This window comes from Oryctolagus cuniculus, chromosome 9 (assembly GCF_964237555.1).
Source record: "Oryctolagus cuniculus chromosome 9, mOryCun1.1, whole genome shotgun sequence".
NCBI lineage: Eukaryota > Metazoa > Chordata > Mammalia > Lagomorpha > Leporidae > Oryctolagus > Oryctolagus cuniculus.
Window position 1 is genome coordinate 126,279,321 of NC_091440.1, and position 25,846 is coordinate 126,305,166.

At 43.0% G+C, this 25,846-nt stretch overlaps 1 protein-coding gene and 1 pseudogene across 2 annotated transcripts in view; both read left to right on the forward strand.

Moving 5' to 3' along the window:
- Window positions 1–25,846, forward strand: part of FAR2 (fatty acyl-CoA reductase 2) — a 163,931-nt gene that overhangs the window by 106,116 nt on the left and 31,969 nt on the right. For both annotated transcript variants that reach the window (XM_051850370.2, XM_051850368.2), the window contains exon 3: window positions 23,863–24,038. In XM_051850370.2, the coding sequence (XP_051706330.1) occupies window positions 23,863–24,038 (176 nt within the window). The remainder of the gene's footprint in view (window positions 1–23,862; window positions 24,039–25,846) is intronic.
- On the forward strand, window positions 7,855–11,552 carry LOC138843719 (Y-box-binding protein 1 pseudogene; annotated as a pseudogene).

Below are 25,846 nucleotides of genomic sequence, written 5' to 3' on the forward strand. Positions count from 1 at the left end.
AGGCGGTATGGTTTTGGTCTCAAGCATTCTGGATGGAAATTCTGATTTATCAATGAGCTCCAGATTTCCAGAATTTAAAATAGAAATGACAGCAGCCACATCCCACTGCACTGTGTGGAGCGTACAAGGTCACTTAAGGCTAGAAAAAGGAAAATTTTAAGAAACTTGTGAGTTTTTATGACGTTTCCTGTCCAGTGTATAGGAGCTCTAGCACCTGACAAGCACGTGTGTCTCTCATGGTGCTGCCCATTATACACACACTGCCCACGATCTCTGGTGGGATCAAATCCGTCCACTGGCACCAGGGTAAACTTTTGGCATAGACCATCATTAAGTGAATCAGAAAAGCTCCTCCTGCCTCTCACTGTCTGACCAATGATAATAGGAATTAGCTAGATCCTCAGTAACTACAACACACTGTTGAAAGGGTCTTTTATGCTGTATGTCAATTTTCTTTGCAATAAACCTGTGCAAATAAGAACCATTGATAACATCCTATCATAGGTGGGTGACACTGAGACTTGAACCATTGATTTACCAAGGTCTATTATCCACCTACTAAATGGGAGAGTCAGACTTCAGGTCCAGGGTTACCAGACCTGCTTCTACCCCACTCTGCATTCCTGGTGAATAATGGGTCTTAAGACTAACAGTCAAAGGCTGATAGACATTAAACCAGAACCTCAAATCAACCCCCAGTTCCCTCCAGACAGCACTGCTCAGTCGTGCATTCCTCATGTTCATTATTTCCATCCCATCGCAGACACACCTCTGTAGTCAGTAGCTCTGGAGCCAGCTGCAGACACCTGGGGAAATAGCATAGCAGTGTCCTGTGGTCAGCCTCATATTCACCGGCTGCTTTTTGATGCCTTGGTTCTGCTGTGTCTGACATCTGTGAAATGCCTTGCCACTCTTCACACTTGCTACCACACTTGGGCTCTTTATTGTCAGCTGCCGGCTGTTACAGGCAGCAGTTCTCCAAGTGTTGACCCATGACCAGCAGTCTGTCAGCTGGGAACTTTCATGGATGGGTTGCAGAGGTAGACTGATCTCAGCTGGAATCTCAGCACTACCAGTTATTAACCTTGGGATGGTGCGCAAGAGAGCTACCTTGTTGCATTGCACCTTGATTTCCCTATCTTTAAAATGGGGCAGTAACACATTCCTCACTCAGGCAAATCTATCTCCCACGTACTTCCTCTCTTCTTTTTCTCTGCTTCTCTCCGTTCCAGATTCAAATCCAGTTCTGACATCATAAGGTATGGTTTTAACCACTAATGGTCTCACTTTAAGTTATGCAAATAGAGTTTATTTGCATAAACTGTTTTCTTCATATATTTTTCCCAAAAGGAATTGTAGGGAAAAAGAAATCTTTAAATGCAATAGATTCATTTATTTATTTGAAAGATACAGTGACTGAGCATGAGGGAGAGAGGGAAGGAGAAAGAGAAATCTCCCACCCACTGGTGCACTCCAAAATGTCTAACAACAGCCAGGAGCCAGGAACTCCATCCTGGTCTCCTACATGCTTAGCAGGAGCCCAAGTAATTGGGCCATCTTTCACTGCATTACCAGGCACATTAGCAGGGAGCTGGATGGGAGGTGGAGCAGCCAAGACTCAAACTAGGGCTCTAAATGGGATGCTACAAGCAGCAGTTTAACCCACTGCACTGTAATGCCTAGCTCAGAAACGCCCTATTTGGAGGCAGTCTCTGGGTTTGCCTGGCTACAAACCAGAACAGAGTCTATCTTCTGCATCACACAGGCAGAGCATGGAAGGTATGGTCTGCATGGGAAACGGTGGGTGATTGAGTTGGCTTCAAGAGGTGTGCTGAGTCCAGGGCCTGAGGGTTTTCAAATACTTACAGAAAATATAAATAAAATTGTCTTTAAAAACAAAGATCATGTATTGACAATGTAATGGAAAACCCGCAGTGCTGGAGTGGTAGGGAGCGTGACCGCCCTGGAGCTCAAGCTGTCTCCGTCTGTGAGCCCCTCAGCTCTACCATTTTCTTTGGGCTTTGTGCCCCTGTGACTAAGACGGTTGCCATAGTTTCAAGCTTTACAAACAAGGGTACTTAAAAAAAAAAAAAAACATAGGAAATGGAACTCAAAGATATATCTATTTTAGTGCAAAAATATTTTGAAATGCATGCACAGTTTCATCATATGACACATCTGTCATGATCCTTTTAAAGACACCTGTGCACCTGTGACAGCCTTTGGATGGACAGAGGCTGGAGCTCCCTGAGCTCTCCAAGGCTGACAGACATCTCGGCTAGACCCCTCAGGGAAGTTCCGTCTGCTCAGCCTGGGTGAGGTCGCATGGCCGTTGCTGAAGCAACCCTTGGGACCTGAGGAATGCCATGCCCTGAAGTGTTCCCAGATCACAGCTCTGCGCCAGTCGCTGCTCAGGGATCCATCACTCCTTCCCTGGAGCTCAGGTGAGGTCACCGCTCCTGAGGCACTGTGGCTGCCTGAGAAGGGTGACAGCTATGTGCTAACTCAGACCCTTGAAAAGAGACAGGAGCATGGGCATCAGCAGGTGAACATCCTAGGTAGAGCGTGGTTTCCAGAACCCAACAGAACTGAGATGGTGTCCTCTCCTGTCTGCTGAGGCATGTGACGGCGTAACTGAGCCTCTGGTGGCCACTCTGCATGGTGCTGCCTTTTGTGCTGTCGTGAGATGGAACAGAGCTGGTACGGGAGAGGCACTAGGAGAGCGTGCCAGAGCCGGGACTCAGCGAACGCTGGCTTTTACTGTTCATATGCACATAGCGAGGGAGTTTGAATGGTGCTCTCAGCACATGGCACTCCAAGCCAGGGTCTCTTCTGCCTGCTGACAGCTCGATGATTTCCAACCCTGTAAATAACATCACGATGCAAAGCAACACAGACGAATATGTGACAGAAGTCAAGGGACTCACAGACTTAAGAATATTTAGTACCTAACCCATGCACAGAAGGTTGCCAACTCTTGGAACAAAGAGTCAGAAATATGCCATCTGATCCAGCACACCTAAACCTATCATGTAAGATACGTTTTTATAAAATCACCTTAAAGAGCCAGCTGAGCAAGAGGCAAAGTAGGGAAACTTCTAGAAGTCCAGAAATGAAAAGGAAGTACACACATGGGGGAAGAACATCTCACTGTGAGCTTGCAAATATGGCAAATATTTAACTAACAGCCAAATATCCCGGGTGCCACAGGAATAGCAGGGATAAAGTAGTGAAGGGAACAAACTTGCAAACTGGCCTCACAGATCTCTGGACAAGTTTTACAAGATCTAAATGTATATTTATGCATTTTGGAAAATGCCATACAGGAACAGCACAAGGTACTTTGAGATATTCGCAAATGGGACTTGTTTTAAAATTCTGTGCCCAGGGGATGACCCAAGATGATGTCACTAAAGCTCAGAGATGATTGCATTCAAGAAAATGCCAAGAGGGTGACCATGGCTTTAGTGCACTGAGCTGGTGGGTTATTACAGAAAATGCCCCATATTTTTAAAATCTAGGGTCTGGAGCTGTGGTTAAGCCTCCTCCTACAGTGCTGGCATCCCATATGGGTGCTTGTTCGAGTCCTGGCTGCTCCACTTCCAATCCAGCTCTCTGCTAATGGCCTGGGAAAGCAATGGAAGATGGCCCAAGTGCTTGGGTCCCTGCACCCATGTGGGCGATTCAGAAATAGCTCCTGGCTTCTGGCTTCAGATCAGCCCAATTCTGGCCTTTGCAACGATTTAGGGAGTGAACCAGCTGATGGGAGGTCTCTCTCTTTCTCCCTCTGTCTGTAACTTTGTCTCTCAAATAAATAAATCTTTTAAAAAATCCATCATGCATATTAAAATTAGCCTTCACATAGAATATTTTCACTTTTTAAATAAAATGCTGCAAAAATACTGAACTACATCATTCTCCCTTTTAGTGTCAATCTAGACTCTGCCTGTTTTGTATGCCTCTATCTGACCACAGAAGTCAAAAATTTACAGAAGGATAATTAATGCCTTTTGCCACAAAACCAGAAACAGACTGAGCAGTTTGATGCTGTAGTAAGTGTTCCCTGTCAAGGCACTCCTTTAGGCATATTTTCAGTAATTTCATTATAGCAGCAAAGTCTCTTTGAGGCTGAGGACTAACTTTTAACAACAAAGAAAAATATGTTTTCCTCCTGTGGTAGGACTTAGGAGTTTGGGAGGAAGACTTAACAAAGGGGTGCGTCGATGAGGCCGTTGCCTCCAAAAGGTTAAATTGTATTGTGGACTTCATGGTATTAGGGGTGATGATGAGAGATTTGGGAGAAAATGGAAGATAGCACGTGGGCCAGCGATGGAGAGCTTTAAGCGTTCGCTGATTTGGCAGTTGGCTTCGGGCTGGGATTCTCATGATTTTAAGATATGTTGAAGGTTCACTTTTTTTTTTTTAACCTTTATTTAATGAATATAAATTTCCAAAGTACGATTTATGGATTACAATGGCTTCCCCCCCATACCGTCCCTCCCACCCGCAACCCTCCCCTTTCCCACTCCCTCTCCCCTTCCATTCACATCAAGATTCATTTTCAATTATCTTAATATACAGAAGATCAGCTTAGTATACATTAAGTAAGGATTTCAACAGTTTGCTCCCACACAGAAACATAAAGTGAAAAATAATAGATGATTTTTTAAATGATGATGAAATCAGATCAGACCTATTGTCATGTTTAATCCCAGTGAGAGTCAAGTTGGGAATTGATAATTTCTTTTTTTTTTTTTTTACAGAGGATCAGTTTAGTATGCATTAAGTAAAGATTTCAACAGTTTGCACCCCCATAGAAACACAAAGTGAAATATATTGTTTGAGTACTCGTTATAGCATTAAATCTCAATGCACAGCACATTAAGGACAGAGATCCTACATGAGGAGTAAGTGCACAGTGACTCCTGTTGTTGACTTTACCAATTGACACTCCTGTCTATGGCATCAGTAATCTCCCTATTCTCCAGTCATGAGCTTCCAAGGCTATGGAAGCCCTCTGAGTTCTCTGATTCTTATCTTGTTTAGACAAGGTCATAGTCAAAGTGGAGGTTCTCTCCTCCCTTCAGAGAAAGGTACCTCCTTCTTTGAAGACCTGTTCTTTCCACTGGGATCTCACTCACAGAGATCTTTTGCCAGAGTGTTTTGGCTTTCCATGCCTGAAATACTCTCATGGGCTTTTCAGCCAGATCCGAATGCCTTTAGGGCTGATTCTGAGGCCAGAGTGCTATTTAGGACATCTGCCATTCTATGAGTCTGCTGAGTATCTCACTTCCCATGTTGGATCACTCTCCCCTTTATTTATTCTATCGGTTAGTGTTAGCAGGTACTAGACTTGTTTATGTGCTCCCTTTGACTCTTAGTCCTTTCATTATGATCAATTGTGAACTGAAATTGATCACTTGGAATAGTGAGATGGCATTGGTACATGCCACCTTGATGGGATTGAATTGGAATCCCCTGGTATGTTTCTAACTCTACCATTTGGGGCAAGTCAGCTTGAGCATGTCCCAAATTATACATCTCTTCCCTCTCTTATTCCCACTCTTATGTTTAACAGGGATCACATTTCAGTTAATTTTCAACACTTAAGAATAACTGTGTAATAATTACAGAATTAAACCAGTCATATTAAGTAGAACAGACAAAAAAACTACTAAGAGGGATAATGTATTAAGTTGTTCATAACAGTCAGGGCTATGCTGATCAAGTCACCATTTCCCATAGTGTCCATTTCACTTCAACAGGTTTCCTTTTTGGTGTTCAGTCAGTTGTCACCAATCAGGGAGAACATATGGTATTTGTCCCTTTGGGACTGGCTTATTTCACTCAGCATGATGTGTTCCAGATTCCTCCATTTTGTTGCAAATGACTGGATTTCGTTGTTTCTTACTGCGGTATAGTATTCTAAAGAGTACATATCCCATAATTTCTTTATCCAGTCTACCATTGATGGGCATTTAGGTTGGTTCCAGGTCTTAGCTATTGTGAATTGAGCTGCAATAAACATTAGGGTGCAGACCGCTTTTTTGTTTGCCGATTTAAATTCCTTTGGGTAAATTCCAAGGAGTGGGATGGCTGGGTCCAACGGTAGGGTTATCTTCAGGTTTCTGAGGAATCTCCAGACTGACTTCCATAGTGGCTTGACCAGTTTGCATTCCCACCAACAGTGGGTTAGTGTCCCTTTTTCCCCACATCCTCGCCAGCATCTGTTGTTGGTAGATTTCTGCATGTGAGCCATTCTAACCAGGGTGAGGTGAAACCTCATTGTGGTTTTGATTTGCATTTCCCTGATTGCTAATGACCTTGAATATTTTTTCATGTGCCTGTTGGCCATTTGGATTTCCTCTTTTGAAAAATGTCTATTGAGGTCCTTGTCCCTTCTCTTAAGTGGGTTGTTGGTTTTGTTTTTGTGGAGTTTCTTGATCTCTTTGTAGATTATGGTTATTAACCCTTTATCTGTTGCATAGTTTGCAACTATTTTTTCCCATTCTGTCGGTTGTCTCTTCACTCTCCTGACTGTTTCTTTTGCAGTACAGAAACTTCTCAATTTGATGCAATCCCAATAGTTGATTTTGGCTTTGACTGCCTGTGCCTCCCGGGTCTTTTCCAGAAATTCTTTGCCTGTGCCAATATCTTGAAGGGTTTCTCCAATGTTCTCTAGTAACTTGATGGTGTCTTGATTAGGTCTTTAATCCATGTTGAGTGGATTTTTGTGTAAGGTGTAAGGTAGGGGTCTTGCTTCATGATTCTGCACGTGGAAATCCAATTTTCCCAGCACCATTTATTGAATAGACTGTCCTTGCTCCAGGAATTAGTTTTAGATCCTTGATCAAATATAAGTTGGCTGTAGATGTTTGGGTTGATTTCTGGTGTTTCAATTCTGTTCCATTGGTCTATCCATCTGTTTCTGTACCAGTACCATGCTGTTTTGATTACAACTGCCCTGTAGTATGTCCTGAAATCTGGTATTGTGATGCCTCCGGCTTTGTTTTTGTTGTACAAGATTGCTTTAGCTATTTGAGGTCTCTTGTGCCTCCATATAAATTTCAGCACCATTTTTTCCAGATCTGAGAAGAAGGTCTTCGGTATCTTGATTGGGATTGCATTGAATTTATAAATTGCTTTTGGGAGAATGGACATTTTGATGATATTGATTCTTCCAATCCATGAGCATGGAAGATTTTTCCATTTCTTGGTATCCTCTTCTATTTCTTTCGTTAAGGTTTTGTAATTTTCATCGTAGAGATCTTTAACGTCCTTGGTTAAGTTTATTCCAAGGTATTTGATTGTTTTTGTAGCTATTGTGAATGGGATTGATCTTAGAAGTTCTTCCTCAGCCATGGCATTGTCTGTGTATACAAAGGCTGTTGATTTTTGTGCATTGATTTTATACCCTGCTACTTTGCCAAAATCTTCTATGAGTTCCAATAGTCTCTTAGTAGAGTTCTTTGGGTCCCCTAACTAAAGAATCATGTCATCTGCAAAGAGGGATAGTTTGAGTTCTTCCTTCCCAATTTGTATCCCTTTAATTTCTTTTTCTTGCCTAATAGCTCTGGCTAGAACCTCCAGAACTATATTGAATAGCAGTGGTGAGAGTGGACATCCCTGTTTGGTACCAGATCTCAGTGGAAATGCTTCCAGCTTTTCCCCATTCAATAGGATGTTGGCTGTGGGTTTTTCATAGATTGCTTTGATTGTATTGAGGAATGTTCCTTCCAAACCCAGTTTGCTTAGAGTTTTCATCATGAAAGGGTGTTGTATTTTATCTTTTCTTTTTTTTTTTTAATTTTTTTTTGACAGGCAGAGTGGACAGTGAGAGAGAGAGAGAGACAGAGAGAAAGGTCTTCCTTTTGCCGTCGGTTCACCCTCCAATGGCTGCCGCGGCCAGCACGCTGCGGCCGGCGCACCGCGCTGATCCAATGGCAGGAGCCAGGTACTTTTCCTGGTCTCCCATGGGGTGCAGGGCCCAAGCACCTGGGCCATCCTCCACTGCACTCCCTGGCCACAGCAGAGAGCTGGCCTGGAAGAGGGGCAACCGGGTCAGAATCCGGCGCCCCGTCCGGGACTAGAACCCCGTGTGCCGGCACCGCAAGGCAGAGGATTAGCCTAGTGAGCCGCAGCGCCAGCTAGAAGGTTCACGTTTGCACATAGGTTAACACTCCACCTGGGAACCCTGCACATCTCAGAGTGCCTGGGTTCAAGTCCCAGTTCCACTCCTGGTTCCAGCTTCCTGCTACTGTGGACCCTGGAAGGCAGCAGTGTTGGGTGAAGTACTTGAGTCTCTGCTACCCATGTGGGGTCCCAGATTGAGTTCCTGGATCTGACCTGGCCCGGCCGTTGTAGGTGTTCAGGGGAGTGAATCAAATGATGGGAGCTCTTTCTCTGCCTCTTAAATGAAAACAAAAATAATCAAATGAAACTGCTGAGCTCTGGTGTCGTTATCTCTGAAATGGAACTGACCAGCTGGCAGGTAGATTCTAGAGAGTGGAAGCAAAAGCTGATTGTTTTGTACTTTACATGGACAAAGCCCTTGGAGATGTTCTGTTCTGCTGTTGTAACCCACAGGTCAGCCTGACAATCCTTGTTTCTTACTTCAGTAACGACTGACTGTTCCCCCAATTCACAGTCTTCTCCAAGACTGCTGAGAACTCCCAGGCAGCTAATTCTTCAAGGTCACGTCTGCTCCTAGGTGGAATGAATGAGACCAAGTTGACCCATGGCAGGCCAACGCCCATTAATTCAAGTTTTATGAATTAAAGTCAAACAATACAAAGAACACTCACTTAGGACTAACATCTGTGGCACCTGCCTTGACCTTCAACAGGTGACTCAAGTGCCTTATCTTTTGATTAGGAATCTGCCCTGATAAGCCTTCTCTTTTTTTCTTTTTGATTTTTTTTTTTTATTTGACAGATAGAATTAGGCAGTGAGAGAGAGAGATGGAAAGAAAGGTCTTCCTTCCGTTGGCTCACTCCCTAAATGGCTGCTACGGCCGGAGCTATGCTGATCCGAAGCCAGGAGCCAGGTGCCTCCTCCTGGTCTCTCATGTGGGTACAGGCGCCCAAGCACTTGAGGCATCCCCCACTGCCTTCCCGGGCCACAACAGAGAGCTGGACTGGAAGAGGAGCAACCGGGACTAGAACCCTGCTCCCTTATGGGATGCCAGCGCCACAGGCGGAGGATTAACCTAGTGAGCCACAGCACCTGCCCTGATAAGCCTTCTAAGCAGGAATGAGGTCACTGAGTTTCTTAATTCATCGTGCTGAATTTAACACAAACTCTAAGCATTATTCCATGAACTTGGTAACAAATATTAGCTTTTGATAACTTTTTAGAGTCTCACAGCTTTGTTCTAGCTGGTTAAAGTTGCTAAAGGTCTTAACATTAATCATAGATTGCAGTTAGTCTCAGTTCTTGTATCTGTTTTGAGAGATGGCATAGAGTAGTAAAAAGAACACTGGAGCTCTTATCTACTCCCTCCCAAACCAGAGCAATGGAACTTAACTTACTGTGTTTATTTAACCCACATGATTTTTTTTGTCTTATCTATAAAATGGACCCAAAAACAATAGCTATTTCACAGGGATTTGCAAAAACTCAATGAGATCCTAAGTATGAATTTTTTATATATCTTTGTTTGAAACGCAGAGAGACAGAAAACTTCCATCTACTAGTTCATTCCCCAAATGCCCTCCACAATCCTGGCCTAGAACTCCACCCAGGACTCTTCACAGTGGCAGGGACCCAAGCACTTGAGCCATCTTCTGCTGTCTCTCACGGAGTGCATTAGACGGGAGGTGGAGCTGCGACTCAAAGCCATGCACTTGGGTCTGGAATCTGGCTGCCCCAGTGGCATCCTAACTGCTACACCAAACACGTGCCCTGAAGTGTTCTGTGCTGTACAAAATAAAGGTTAGTTTTATTACCATTAGCCTCCAATTTCAGTTGCCCAGGCAGCCTCTTTTGTTTATTATTCTAAAGTCAGACTCTCTAGATTGCCTCAAGCAGTTTCATACTCTTACAAAGATGCATACATTCCTGCAGTCTCTTCATCAGGTCATTGCTTTATCAGAAATAAAGATTTTTGAGTTTGATCGGTAGCGGGAGCAGAGAGCGGACCCCAGAGAGCCCTGAGCAGCCCCACCGCTGCTGGTTTAGTTACAGTCACACCCCGTGGGGAGCCGCAGCTGCCGCCGCCGGCCCCGAGTCCCCATCACCGCAACCATGAGCGGCGAGGCCGAGACCCAGCAGCCACCCGCTGCCCCCAGCGCAGCCGAAACCAAGCCCAGCACCACGGGCAGCGGCGCAGTGAGCGGTGGCCCGGGCGGCCTCCCATCCCCGCCGGAGGGGACAAGAAGGTCATCGCAACAAAGGTTTTGGGGACAGGAAAATGGTTCAATGTAAGGAACAGATATGGTTTCATCAGCAGGACTGACACCAAGGAAGATGTATTTGTACCCCAGATTGCCATAAAGAAGAATAACCCCCAGGAAGTCCCTTGGCAGTGCAGGAGATGGAGAGACTGTGGAGTCTGACGTTGAAGGAGAAAAGGGGGCGGAGGCAGCAAATGTGACAGGCCCTGGTGGAGTTCCAGTGCAAAGCAGTAACCATAACAAACGCTACCCACGTCCTAGGGGTCCTCCACGCAATGACCAGAATGACCAGAACAGTGAGAGTGGGGAAAAGAGTGAGGGGTCGGAGAGCGTGCCCGACGGCCAGGCCCTACTGCAGGTGAAGGTCCCACCTTACTACATGCGGAGACCCTATGGGCGTCGACCACAGTACTCCAACCCTCCTGTGCAGGGAGAAGTGAGAGAAGGTGCCGACCACCAGGGTGCAGGAGAACAAGGCTGACCAGTGAGACAGAATGGGTATCGGGGTGATAGCCCACGATTCCGCAGAGGTCCTCCTCTCCATTGAGGTCCTCTCCAGGCTGTCACAGAAGATAAGGAAAACCAAGGAGAGGAGACCCAGGGCCAGCAGCCACCTCAGCGTCGGTACTGCCGCAACTTCAACTACTGACGCAGATGCCCAGATGACCCTAAACTACAAGATGGCCAAGAGACAAAAGCAGCTGATCCACCAGCTGAGAATTCGTCCACTCCCAAGGCTGAGCAGGGCGGGGCTGAGTACAAGCTGCCTTAACATCTCTCCCATCATCCAGTTTAGTCATCCAACAACAAGTGAATATGACATTCCAGCAATCAGGAATGAACAAAAGATTGGAGCTGAAGACCCTAAGTGTTTGCTTTTTGTCCCTTGACCAGATTACTAGAACTGTCTGTATTATCTATGCAGCATGGGGTTTTTATTATTTTTACCTAAAGATGTCTCTTTTTGGTAACGACAAACATGGTTTTTAAAAAAGCCTGGTTTTTCTCAATATACCTTTAAAAGTTTTTAAATTGTTTCATATCTGGTCAAGTTGAGATTTTTAAGAAGTTCATTTTTAATTTGTAATAAAAGTTTACAACTTGATTTTTTCAAAAAAGTCAACAAACTGCAAGCACCTGCTAATAAAGGTCTTAAATCAATAATACAAAAACAGAAATAAAGATTTTTAAGGGTTCACATTTACATATTTTAAAAAGTTTTTGCAAGATAAGGAAATATAATCAGAAATCCTAAGTAATCTTGATGTCCAGGTTTCACCAGCCTATGACAAATGTGTTCCTATTCACATGAACCACCACGTTCAGAACCCTGCATTCCATGGGGGTTGTAGCAATGTGGGTGCTGAAACATGCAAGCCTCCCCCCCTCACTCCACCTCCAATCAACAGCTGTCAATGGATGAAGTTTAATTTTCAGCCCCAACAATCCAGTTCATACAGGACATCAGGGACCCCTTATGTTCTACATGTGGCCTCCAAGACACCCAAGGGTCACCTGGAAGGTCTCTGTCGCCCAGGCCCAGAAGTGGTGAGCATCACTTCCATCCACATTCCACTCTTCATAATGGTCCCTGGACCATACCTCACTGCACTGCTGGCTGGAAAATGCACAACTGTGGGCCCGGAGGAAAGGAACCCTGCGCTGTTAACAACCAGGGAGGCTGCGAGTGACCTTGTCTTCGGCTCACCCAGCTCCTGTAGCACGCTTTTGCTGCACAGAGAGGACCCGCATCCCTGCCACAGTCTCATGCCATTCTTGTACCCAGTTCAGGCAAAAATCCTAGGGAACAGACTCAAAGTCCAGCTGTATTAGCTTCTGGGTGGCAACCTTGGACTAAACAGGCAGGTGTTCTACCTCCCCCACATACAGTGGTAGAGCAGAGACAAGAAAACAAAAGTTTAAGACAAAAGAAAATTAAACAAGGACGTATTGTCAAAGGAAGAACACCAAGCAAGCAGAAGTCCCTGACCATGAGCATGAGGAAGGCCCTCCTGGCTGATACTGAGAAGGCTCCCTGCTCTGGAGGTGGAGAAATCCCAGAAATAGCCTCTGAATGTGCTCTCCTCTTCTCCATCGCTTTTTGTAGCCGAGAGCTCCACCTTCTGGAAGGTTCTTCCATGCATGCTGCCTCCGTGCTGTCTGCCACTTTCCTAATTCTGTCTGCAGCAGTGAGGGTGGAAACCAATGGGTGTTTTCAGGTTTAAGGGCAATCAGCTCCTGAGTCAAGGGTCTTTGGAAAAAAAGCATCTCTAGGTCATGCACACTGTGTGAAAGCCTCGCATAAATAAAAGGCTTCGGTAAAAAGGCTAAAGAAGAAGTGATAAAAGGAAGGAATATTTACCAGGTGCAACACTGTTGAAACACTGTAAAACTGGAATTCACTGAACTTGTTTATTCAGCAAATACTGGGCGACCATCTACTAAGAATGAAGCACTGTGCCAGATGCAGAGGACACAGCAGTAACAGATGACACTAATGACAACAAGAAGACTTCTGATTAAAAGTGAAGGGGAGTGTACATGCATTCTTGGTTTTGGTAAATCCAAAACATTTCAGAAAATGACACAATGTGTGCTAAACCTAAGACTTTTTTACTCTCAGTGAGTCTTAAATGAGGACAGAGTAAAAGCAGACAGAAATCCTAGGAAATGAAAGTTTTATGGTAATTTTCCCTTAAGGAACAAGACCATACTGGAGGGTTGATTGGGTGATCCCCACACATTTGCAACAAGCAACCTGTCCCTACCCAACAATTCCAAGTAGCAAACAAGTACAAAAGCAGGCAGAGCCTACCATGCTGCAGCACGGGCCAGGACAGAAACACACATTACTGGAAAATTGGTCAGGAGCCAGTGTGGTGGCTCAGCAGACTGAGCCTCTGCTTGCAACACGCACATCCCCTATGAGTGCTGGATAGACTCCTGGCTGCTCAACCCCTAATCTAGCTCCCTGCTAATGCACCTTGAAAAGCAGCAGAGGTGGCTGCGTGCTAGGGTTCCTGTATCACACGGAACACCTGAATGGAGTTCCAAGCTCCTGGCTTTGGACTGGCCCCGCCCTGGCCACTTAATTCATTTGGGGAGTGAACCTGCAGATGCAAGATCGATCGATCTCTCTCTCTCTCTCTCTCTCTCTCTCTCTCTCCACCTTTCAAATAAATAAATCTTAAAAAAAAAAGAAAGAAATGTGCCAAGCACTCAAGGAAAGTTTGGTTTTCTTTCTTTAACATTGCTTCTTTATTTAACATACCTTTATATGATGTAAGGGCTGTGATTCCTGACAATCCTGCCTACAAAACCAGTCTCTGCAAAGAGGTTGCTCAGTGGTATTGTCTGGGTCTGGGTCCGGGTCCCTCTCTCCTTCTACTGCATGGCCACTCACCCTTCTTGGTTTTTGGTCTGAATGATGTTCCTCTCTGAGTTGCAGTTTTTTCTGGTGTGACTCAGATTCTGCAAATATGTATTATCTCAAGTCAATCAAGATCCAGTCCAGATTCTGCCATTTAACTTTAACTATTTTCATATAAACACAGTGATTTAAAGACATTTGCAGCTTATTTTTCAGTAAGGCCTGGTATAGCTTTTAAGCAATTTCTTGCCAGCCATACACAGCGATGAATGGATTGTAACATACCGTAAGTACTACCACATTCCTAAAGGTAGATAAATCACCTCAAGTATTTTAAACTTGGATATGTTTCTTTAAAACGTGATTTTAAAAAATGCTACCAGTTTGTCTTTGATACCCACCATGTCTCCAGGAAATACGTGTTCAGGAAATATATCCCCAGGAAATGTGGTTAAGACAGACATCTGTTCTAGCCATCAGAATCCATACATCTGCTGCTCCTTCCATAGCTACCCCTCTCACTTCCTGTTTCCTTGCTCTCAGAGAGAGACAATGAATTGAGACTTGCTTGGGGTAGACTATGCTGTGCAGACCTGGAACTCAAGAATCCGAAGGGAGAATTCGTGTTCTCACTCATGACTTGAATGTTATCTGAGTTAATCAGATATTCGTGAGGGCTTTCTCGTAAGGCTAATGAAGGTGGCATTTTAGGAAAAAAACACCAAACAGACAAATACACAAATATGTGTACTATCTAAATATATTTAATGTAGTATTCTTTATAACAAATACTTTCTCAGTCATTGTGGAATGATTTAATAAACAATAATACACACGTGTTGGCATTAAAAAACACATATTTTATCAAGTAGCAAATGACCTGAGAAAATGTTTGTTATAATATATTCACGGAAAAAATGGGTGAAAAACTATATTCAATAAAATTTCAACTAATAACCCTCCATGCTGATGTAATTTTTTATTTTTTACTTATTTATATTTTCTAATTCTAATTATAATGAGCAATGTTACTTTTGTGGTGAGGAATAGACCAAATACAAATAGACAGGAATAGACCTGTGAATAGACCAAATACAAAAAGCAGCAATCTATTTTCACAATATTCCTTTAAAAAAACAATCAGGGCTGGCACTGTGGCAGAATGGGTGAAGTCACTGCCTGCAATGCCTGCATTCCACATGGGCGTCAGTTCATGTCCCGGCGGCTCCACTTCTGATCAAGCTCCCTGCTAATGTGCCTGGGAAAGTAGTGAAAGATGGCCCAAGTGCTTGGGCCCCTGCACCCATGTGGGAAACTTGAAGAAGTTCCTGGCTCTTGGCTTCGATGTAGCTCAGCCCTGGCCATTGCAGCCATTTGAGGAGTGAACCAGCAGGTGGAAGATCTGTTTCTCTGTATCTCTCTCTCTCTCTCTCTCTCTCTCTAACTCTGCCTTTCAAATAAATTAAATAAATCTTTAAAAATCTATAAATTAATTCAAGGCAGTGAGCTAGACAGAGACAAATAGAACTCTCTCATCTGTTGGTTCACTCCAAGTATGTGCAACAGAGGGAGAGAAGCCAGGAACCAGGAACTCATTCCAGGTCTCCTATGTGGTAGAAGGATTTGTGCCATCACCTGCTACTTCCCAGGGTGCTCTTAGCAGGAATCTGGATTCCAGGGTGGAACTGGGACACATACCCAACACTCTGATACAGGAAGTAGTGTCTGATATGGGAAACATTGTCTTAATCCACCCCAATGTTTCTTACTTTCTTTTTTTAATAATTATTTTAATTTAAAGGCAGAGTTAGAGAGATGCAAAGGCAGAGGCAGAGACAGAGACAGAGGTAGGTAGGTCTTTGATCTACTGGTTCACTCCCCAGATGGCTGCAACAGCCAGAGCTGCCAGGAGTCAGGGGCCTCTTACAAGTCTCCCACGCAGGTGCAGGGACCCAAGGATTTGGGCCCATCTTCTCCTGCTTACCCAGCCTGTAGCAGAGAGCTGGATTAGAAGTGGAGCAGCTGGGACTCAAACCCGCACCCATATGGGGCGCCAGCCCTGCAGGCAGAGGCCTTACCCACTGTGCCACAATGCCAGCCTCCTTACTTTCTTTTACAATATGAATCCCTAGTTCATTCATGGACTGGCATGATTTTGCTTGCCCAGCCTCATTCTCTTTAAATCTATTCCAATCATCTCAGATCTTTTTCTTAAAAGTTTTAAATTGCTCACACTCATTCAGAAAATTAATAAGCCTTGGGATTCAACTTTACTCTGCAATACATCAAGTTATCAGAAGTATCTGGACTACTTGGTGTAATCACAAAACTTTACATAATCAAACACACACAAAGGCACATACACAGAGCTTTTAGATCAGCAGCTTTTAGAAATGGAGTTTTGTTATGGAAGCGGAAAGGGATTTTTCCTCTGAGGACACAGGTATTATGCTAAGCATCTGAATTTCACTGCCCTATCTGATTCTCAGAAATCTGTGTGGCACGCCTTACTTGTACATTACGCATGAGAAATTCTTCCAAGAAAGTTGTTATCCATCCAAGGTTATTTAGCCTGTGCCAGGGAAGTAAGAGCATACCATGAGTGTTGTTCTCTTGTCTCCAAAGCTCATGTCTTACCTGCGGCAATGCCTCATCTTCTTGAGGAATTCGCATCCTTGAAAAACAGTTTCATCAGGAAGGGGAAACTATGGCTTGACATTGTAGGGCAGAATCACTTTTTCCATCCTACTGCATGGATAATGCAAAGATGCCACCAGTCCTATTACAGAGTAGAAATTATCTCAGGGCTGGCCTTCGTCTCCCTAGCCACACTCACTCCTTTCGTGCCTCAGTACTTAATCTCGAAGAGCTCTGTGCACCTGTCCTTGGGTGTCCTTGGCATACCAAGATGATGCACTTAACACTAAGCCTTTAGTACTTAGTATAGCTTTTTCTGCAAAGTGAAGTTGTAAATGCCAAAATTTTTTTTGAAAAAAAAAAAAAAATTGGGATCACAGAACAAGATAGTTGAGTGTTTGGCCTTGTAGGTAAATATGCAAATCAATCACAGAAGCTCAGAGAGATAAGCAATGCACCTCAGTCATGTAGCTAATAAGTAGCAGAACCAGGATTCAAATCCAGTGCTTCTTGACTCCTGAGAGCCTGACATCTTTGCAGTACCCTGATGGGTCTCACCGTCAGCATTTATCAGCAACACCAGACACCTGTACAAAGACCAGCTGTCCAAGCTTCACCTCACAACTGTTGAATGACCATCTCCAGGGTCAGAACATGTGGGTTTGTTGTTTGTTGAAGTGATTTCCCAGGCAACCTTGCTACATGCCAGAGTTTGATAACCACCTTACTACACAGTACTGTCTTCTGGTCTTATAGAACTGGTCCTCACTGAAGCAACAACAACTTGTAGATTAACTCTTTGTGTCTTATGGGAGTTACTAGTGAACTGGCAAAATCCTGCCATTTTGTGAATTTTTGTGAAGCTTTACATTGTGTTTGAATTTTTTTGCTTTATCTTGCATGTGTTGTTTTTAACTGCTGTCAGCTTAGTCACAGTTAACCTGCAGAATCCGTTGGTTTATCTGACTCCACACTCCAAAAATTCTGTAATAAATATTAGATTCTGTCTTTCACTTTGGGTCGCCAGATCTGCCAGAGATTGCCCTTTGCTTTACAGTGCCTTTTGCTTTGTTCACAAAATGCAAATATTAAGCAAATTTGACTGGGTTATTAGGACTAAATGTGGTTATATTTGCAAAAAATTCAGTAAAATGATTAAGTATCAAGAGATTCTCATGATTAGAAATGGTAAGACTGGGGCAAGTAATGTAGCACAGTAGGCTAAGCCTCTGCCTGTGATGCCAGCATCCTATATGAGTGCCATTGCAACCTTTTGGGGAAAAAACCAGCAGATGGAAGACCTCTCTATCTGTCCCTACCTCTCTGTCAGTAAATCTGCCTCTCAAATAAATAAAATCTTGAAAGAAAGAGAGAGAGAGAGAGAGAGAGAGAGGATGGAAGGACAGACGGACAGACAGACAGACATGATTACCTTCAGTGATCCCAAAGGACTAGGGACTAGGGACTACACCTACTCCCAAAATGAGGCCATTTAGGTAACTCATTGATTATAGGTCAAGGTCAGGGCCTCTACAATGTTTCAGAAGTGTTATGTACACAATTTCGCCGTCCCTCATCCATTCCCTGCTTCTGATCACAATACAGTCCTAGTGTCTGACTACAGATGTCATCTAAAGTTCACTGAAACCAAGACATTTCTCTTCCCACTGCAGAGTGTTCTTATTGAAGATTTGCAGAGTTTCTCTCTTTCTTCTGTGCTGCAAGTCAATCTCTCAAGTTTAGGAATAAGAGATAGAAATACTTGACTATATAACGTCACTGAAACACTCCCCCAACTTGCAAGAGGAATTTCCAACTTTGAGATGTTTTAGATCACTTCCCAGCTGCTATCTTTCAGTGAACACAGAAAAAAAATGGTCTGAACATTGTCAAGAATGAGGTTCCATCATGAGATATATAGACGCACTGTGTTATTACTCAGCCATCAAAAAGAGTGGAATCCTGCCATTTCTAGCAACATGGATGGAACTGGAAGACACTGTGTTAAGTAGAGTAAGCCAGGTACAGAAATACAAATACTGCGTGTTCCCACTCTTACTGGAAGCTTAAGAAGTTGATTCTATAGAAGTCAAGTAGAATAGCATTCATCTGAGACTGGCAAGGGTAGGGTGAGGGATAGCAGTAAGTAAGGTGAAAAGCAGCCAGAGTTACACAGCAGAATCAAGTTGTAGTGCTCTGCAGTACCATGGGTTGAACACAGTTCACAACAATTTATTTTTATATTTGCCAAAGAACTAGAAGACACGGGATGGCGCTGTGGTGCAGCAGGTTGAAGCCCCAGCCTGCAACACTGGCATCCCATATGGGCAGGGTTCAAGTCCCAACTGCTCCTCTTCAGATCTAGCTCTCTGTTATGGCCTGCGAGGGCAGTAGAAGATGGCCCAAATGCTTGGGCCCTGCACCCTCATGGGAGACCTGGAAGAAGCTCCTGGTTCCTGGCTTTGGATCAGCTCAGCTCTGGCCATTGCTGTCATTTAGCGAGTGAACCAGCAGATGGAAGACCTCTCTCTCTCTCTCTCTTTCTCTGGCTCTGCTTCTCTCTGTAACTCTGTCTTTCAAATTAATAAAATAATTCTTAAAAAAAAAAAAGAACTAGAAGGAATCCTAACACAAAGAAATTATTAATATTGAAGGAATTAGAAATGCTAATTACCCTGATCTGATCATTACACATTGTGTACATTTATCAAATTACCACACTGTACCCCATCAAAATTTCATAAAATGGAAAAGCAGGAAATCTTTATTCGAGTTCTGATAATGGAGACTATTCAACTCTTCTACTCCTCAACCCTAGACCATTAAATGGTGCTTGCATGAGACTGTGCAATGAGAAGGAATATGATAAACTCATAGACTTTAAGATAACTAGTAAGTTCCTGTTGATGTGCTTTCCATGATTTTTTGAAATGCTTTTCTTTATATTTCATCTAGTTTTTCATGCTTGTAATTAATGTCTGGTATCTCTCCAGAATCCATTTGCACCATTTTCTCTTGTCCTTCAGTCTTGTCGTCACTACAAAAGAAGCAAGTCTGCTCTGAGCACTTGCAGCCCCATTAGTGATTAACACAGAGGACCCAGGAAACACCCTTGTCCTCAGCCTGAGCCATCTGCTGTCTTCCAGTACGCTGCTATCAAGGAATGGCTAGCCCAACAGTTTCAGCCATCAGGCTCCTGTCATGGCTCCCTCACTATTCTTTCAGGAGTTAACTTCAAATCAACAAGCAAAAACTTGAGTCTTTTCAATGAACTTCATACTGTTAAGCATACAGAAACATACAAGAATCAACACATTTAAAAGCTAGAGGAGGAATATCATATACTCAAATGGTTCCCAATAAATGGTATAGACTTGAGAAAGTCAGAGTTGAGGAGTCTCCATTATGAAAACTCAAAGGCATTCCTGCTTTTCCATGTTATGAAACCTTGTTCCTAGTATTTTATAATAACATTTATATGCAATACAATGTATGCTACATGTATACAATATGTAGTGATAAATTCAGGGTAATGAGCATTTATATCTCCTTAAATAGGTATGAATTAAAGAAATGACATAAATTATGGGGTCAGTGCTTCCCCAGGGATGGTACCTGGATCATGAGACACATCTCAGAGGTGGTTAAGAAGCACAGCTTCCTGAGTTACACACCAAACTGTAGAGTCAGGATCTCTGAGTGTAGACTAAGCAATAACCTTTAACCAGGTTCTGTGGTTCTTTTTATGCCCACAGTTTGTAAATTTCTCATGGGAGAAATGTTCTGGGCAGTTATGAAGAGGAAAGAGTCACACACAATTGTTCTTCCATAGCTGAATGTGTTAACACTCTAACTAGAAAGAGTTTCATCATTTGTACACATTAAAATCGAATGTGAACTTGATGTGAAATGCAAATTCCTGTATCACAGAATAATTCCTACTTAGAGGATATGGGGTGAGATCCAGCAATCTGCATTTCTGATATGCATAGTAGTGATTACAGTCATTTAAAGTGGGTAACACTTTGCGAAGTGCTGGCTAAAACCATGGTCGGTTAGATGGCAGTTGGCTGTCACCTTGCGCACTCTCTGCAGGGTGTGGTAACATTTAAAGGGTATTATTTTGCTAGTATCTCTAAGTTTCCCAAGAAGGCAAACCCATATTATCAAGCAAACAGTCAGAGGGAACCCTCATTTAGTGCTGTGGTTTGAATTGATGCAGCCACTTCATTGACTATCTCTGTTCACTATAATCAACTGTTATCTGGCTCAGAAAATTCATACTTTAAAAAAATGTACTATGTTCAGTCAGACCTGCTTTCTACTTTGAAAATACAATCCATAAATGGAATACAGATTTGAATATTATTTCCCAAAATAGTAACTATCTCCTAAGAAGCAAAATTGTAAATGTGGCATCTTGGTACTTACACAGGTTGTCAAAAAGTACAATATGACATAGCAGAATCCTCAGCCTTTTAAAGTCACAAAATCAGAGGCAAAAGAAAACCTGTACAAGGCAGCTCACATCACGTGTAAGGAGCCCCAGTGCTGGAGGATGGAAGCCAGTGTCATCCACCACTTCTCCTCTCCTGCAGCCAGAACTCATCACAGGCCAAAGTCAAAGTCCACAAAACCCTAAATCAGTCTCCAGTGATTAAGAGATCTATCAGGCCGACTCAAAAGGAGCCTTTACAGATTCATTGCTTACCAAAAGGGAAACTGCATAAAATTCAGAAAAATATCCACAAATGTCCAACATATGTTTATTATACAATTAACATGAACTATCAAAGAAGAAAGCATTCGACTGTGAAAGCAAACACCTTGCATATTTATGACTGAATGAGAATAGAAGGGCAGAAAGATCTTGCAGAAGACCCAGAATGACCTCTTTGTTGAATACGTGCCTAGGACATATCATCATCCTTATCAATCCCAGATGTTGAAAACGCATTGAGGCTTGTTCTGACTTCCAGGTTATTTTCAGAATTGCACAAACAACCAGTGGAAAGGCTCACCCTGCAGTGCAGAAAAAGTAGTAGCTTAGACAGAGATATGCTCATTTGCCAAGACAATCTGGGGCTCTGAATCCCTTCCCTAATCATCTTCGCTGAATTCTGAGCACAGTCTTGCCTGATGCAAATGAGACATGATTTTTCTGACTACCTGACATCAACTTTTTGGTAACCAACACAAAATCCAATGGTATTCCAGGGTGCTTCAAAAAGTGAAAGGTGAAAAATAGAAAAGAGGAGTGTATTTTTGATGCAAAAAAATGTGAGATGCATCGTAGGAGGAGTTTCCAAAAGGTTCACGGAAAATATGTATTATGAGAAAGTCAGGCAGATTTACAAATATTTTTGCACCAAAATAAACTTGTCTTTAAATTCTTTCTTTCCACAAATCTGAAGTTCCCTCATGCCTCTAATGGAAAGAAGCCTACTACTAGGAATCACAGATGAAAGCATTGCTATGGAGTTCAGGAGAAGAAAATAACTGTTTCTGCTACTATATTGCGTTTATTTTTAAGTTTTTATTTGTTACTTACTTTCATCTTATTTGAAAGGCAGAGAGTCAGAGACCTCCCAACTACTGTTCGCCACCCAAATGCCCACAACACTTGGGTCTAGGCCAGGCCAGATCCAGGAGCCAGAAACTAGTGTTGGTCTCCCACATGGGTGGCAAAGACACACGCCCTTGAGCCATCATCTGCTGGCTCTCAGATGCACATTAGCAGGAGGCTAGAATTGGAAGTGGTGGTGGAACCAAACCCAATTACTCTGACAACACAACATGGGCATCCCAAGCAGTGTCTTTTTTTTAATGTTTTTTTTTTATTTAGTAAATATAAATTTTCAAAGTACAGTTTATGGATTACAATGCCCCCCCCCATAATTTCCCTCCCACTCGCACCCCTCCCATCTCCCGCTCCCTTTCCCATTCCATTCACATCAAGATTCACTTTCAATTATCTTTATATACAGAAGATTGATTTAGTATATATTAAGTAAAGATTTCATCAGTTTGCACCCACACAGAAAGACCAAGTGTAAAATACTGTTTCAGTAGTAGTTATAGCATTACTTCATATTGGACAACACATTAAGGACAGATCCCACATGAGAAGTAAGTACACAGTGACTCCTGTTGTTGACTTAACAATCTGACACTCTTGTTTATGGCGTCAGTTATCTCCCTAGGCTCTAGTCATGAGTTGCCAAGGCTATGGAAGCCTTTTGAGTTTGCTGACTTTGATCTTATTCTGACAGAGTCATAGTCAAAGTGGAGGTTCTCTCCTCCCTTCAGAGAAGGATACCTCCTTCTTTGATGGCCCCGTTCTTTCCACTGGGATCTCACTCGCAGAGATCTTTCATTTAGGTCTTCTTTTTTTTTTTTTTTCCAGAGTGTCTTGGCTTTCCATGCCTAAAATACTCTCATGGGCTCTTAAGCCAGATCCGAATGCCTTAAGGGCTGATTCTGAGGCCAGAGTGCTATTTAGGACATCTGCCATTCTATGAGTCCCAAGCAGTGTCTTAACCACTGCATTAACCATCCATCCTTAGGTTTAAAACCAGACTAATTCCCCTGATCTTAATCTTTCTGAGTATTTGGCCTTACTCTTCCTTAGGGTTAATGTGTTCTACCAGTGCTGCAATAACATTCCACCTTATCAAATGACGTTGGAATCAAGATGTTAAGATACAGATTTAATATTAGAATTTGGCTATATTATAAATAAGTTAAAATCCTACAAAAAAAGTACATGAGTTCTTTTAATTCTCTTGCTAGACAACAACTACCATGCATATGAAAATGAGATTCCTTAACATTTTTATTTTGAGGTCTGGCATTGTGGCATGGCAGGTTCAGCAACTGCCTAAAATGCCACATCCCATATGTGTACCAGTGTGTGCCCCAGCTGCTCCACTTTCAATCCACCTCCCTGCTCGTGGTGTGGGAAAAGCAACATAAGATGGTCCAAGTATGTGGGCCACTGCCTCCCACATGAAAGAATGGATGAAGCTCCAGGCTTCAGTCTGGCCCAACCTTAGCTATTGCGCCACCTGGGTAGTGAATCAGGCAATAGAAGACGTATTTTTCTGTAATGCCAACTTTCAAATCAACTTCAAAAAATTTATTTTGATGGCTGGCATTGTGGCACAGAGAGCAATGCCAGCTTCCCATATAAGCAACTAACTCAAATCTGAGTTCCTCCACTTCTCATTCACCTTCCTACCCCTTAGGAAAAGCAGTACTCATGGTCAGAGCTGACTTGTTTGCTTGTTTCTCAAGGAAACTACAACTGAATCAACTGAGACTGTTGGATAGATGCCTTCTATGACTGATGCTAGTATAACAAAGCATTTTGAGCCAACTGAGGAAGTGAGTGAGCTCTGAGAAGAACAAAGAGATGATGGTGGTATGCTCTCTGTGCATTGACCTCTGTTTGTATTTCAGCTGTTTGAGAAAGTCAAGGAATTCTGTCCAAACGTACATGAGAAGATCCGGGCTGTTTCCGCGGATCTCAACCAGAACGACTTTGCCATCAGCAAGGAAGACCTGCAGGAGCTCCTCTCGTGCACAAACATCGTCTTCCACTGCGCGGCCACTGTGCGCTTTGACGACAACCTCAGGTACACGGCCTGCCCTCGCCCCACTTGTGTGTGTATGTGAGCACGCGCACAGGTGTCTGCTGCGTGATGTTTTGGTCATAGAAGGCATCGGTCCTCAACAGAAAATACACCAAGTCCCCTCTTCCATGTGGTGCTGTGGAGAACATTCGTTCCAGCTCATTTTAGGACATCTGTGATTATGTGGATCTATGTTCAGTGTTACAAACTGTGCAGACTGATGTTTTTCAGCCTGCTCAATTTTGTTCGTGGGATTTTTGGCCAACAAATATGCTATTATGAACTGTAATGTAAACATAACCTTCCATTGAACACATATATACTGTACTCCACCAGCGCTGTATTGGTGGACATGGTCATTTTTCAGTAGCTAACAATTCTGTGATGAACATCTCAGTGCACATCGTTATTTTGCCTCTGTGTGTTCTCCTTGCAATAAATTCCCAGAACAGTCAGGTACATAGAAGATGTGCCCGGGTTGTGAATTCGTTGCGTTTTGCATAGATTATTTAATTATTCTCCGAGTGATACTGCCTTACACTGTCCCTGTGCATGTAAATACTCACTTCTTAGGCTCACACCATGGTAGAAATGGGATTCCACGTTTTTTTGTTTTGTTTTTGTTTTTGTTTTTTGTAAAGGAGCAGCTGGGACTAGAACAGGTGCCCATATGGGATGCTAGTGCTTCAGGCCAGGGCATTAGCCCACTGCGCCACAGCACCGGCCCCCACGTTTTGGTTTTTATTCTTTGATTGCGAAGACTGACTTTTAAATGTTTATTAGTATTTTATTCTTTTGTGAGGTGTCCTTTGTTTTCTTTAATTATTTTTCCATTGAAATATTTCTTTTTGAGGTTGCCTGGAAGATGGAGCTTTTAACTCCTTGTCTTCTAGAATGCTCAGAATATTTTAACAAGGTAGCATTTGTCTTTCAGCCCCCTTTATTATTTATGCATTTGATAATTTCTTCCAGAATTTAATGGTTTCATTTTTACATTTCAATTTCTTAGCCATTTCAAATTTATTTAGCCACAAAGAGGAAATTCTATTTAAAAATTCTATAAGAAAAGTCAGGTAGGTGTGATACTGGCATAGTGGTATGTTGTTAATATTCATGACTTATTTTCACTCTATATTTAATATGAAGTGCTTACACAAATTTTATTTTGCCAGGCAGAGTTACACAGAGAGACAGAGAGTTATAGACAGTGAGAGGGAGACAGAGAGAAAGTTCTTCCTTCCATTGGTTCACTCCCCTAATGGCCGCTATGGCTGACGCGCTGCGCCGATCCGAAGCCAGGAGCCAGGTGCTTCTTCCTGGGCTCCAATCTGGGTGCAAGGACCCAAGCACTTGGGCCATCCTCCACTGCCCTCCTGGGCTACAGCAGAGAGCTGGACTGGAAGAGGAGCAACCGGGACTAGTACCCAGTGCCCCAACCAGGACTAGAACCCGGGGTGCCGGCACCACAGGCGGAGGATTAGCCAAGTGAGCCATGGCACCAGCCACAAATTTTACTTTTAAACCCTTTAATGTATTCCACAAATCAGACTATCTCTACCAATATCACACATCATTTTAACTAGTGTAATTTATTAAGGCAAGCCTTCATCCATACATAGAGCATTCTTTTTTTAGAAGCTTCCTGAATATCCTGTCCTACTTTTGAATTTAGAATAATTTTGCCAAGTTTTTAAAAAAATCCAAGAGTTTGTTGAGGATTACCTTGTAGAACTTGACATTTAAAATGCCTATTCTTTCTCCAAAAATGATGTATGTCTTTACTTATTCAATTAATTATGACCATTAATGAG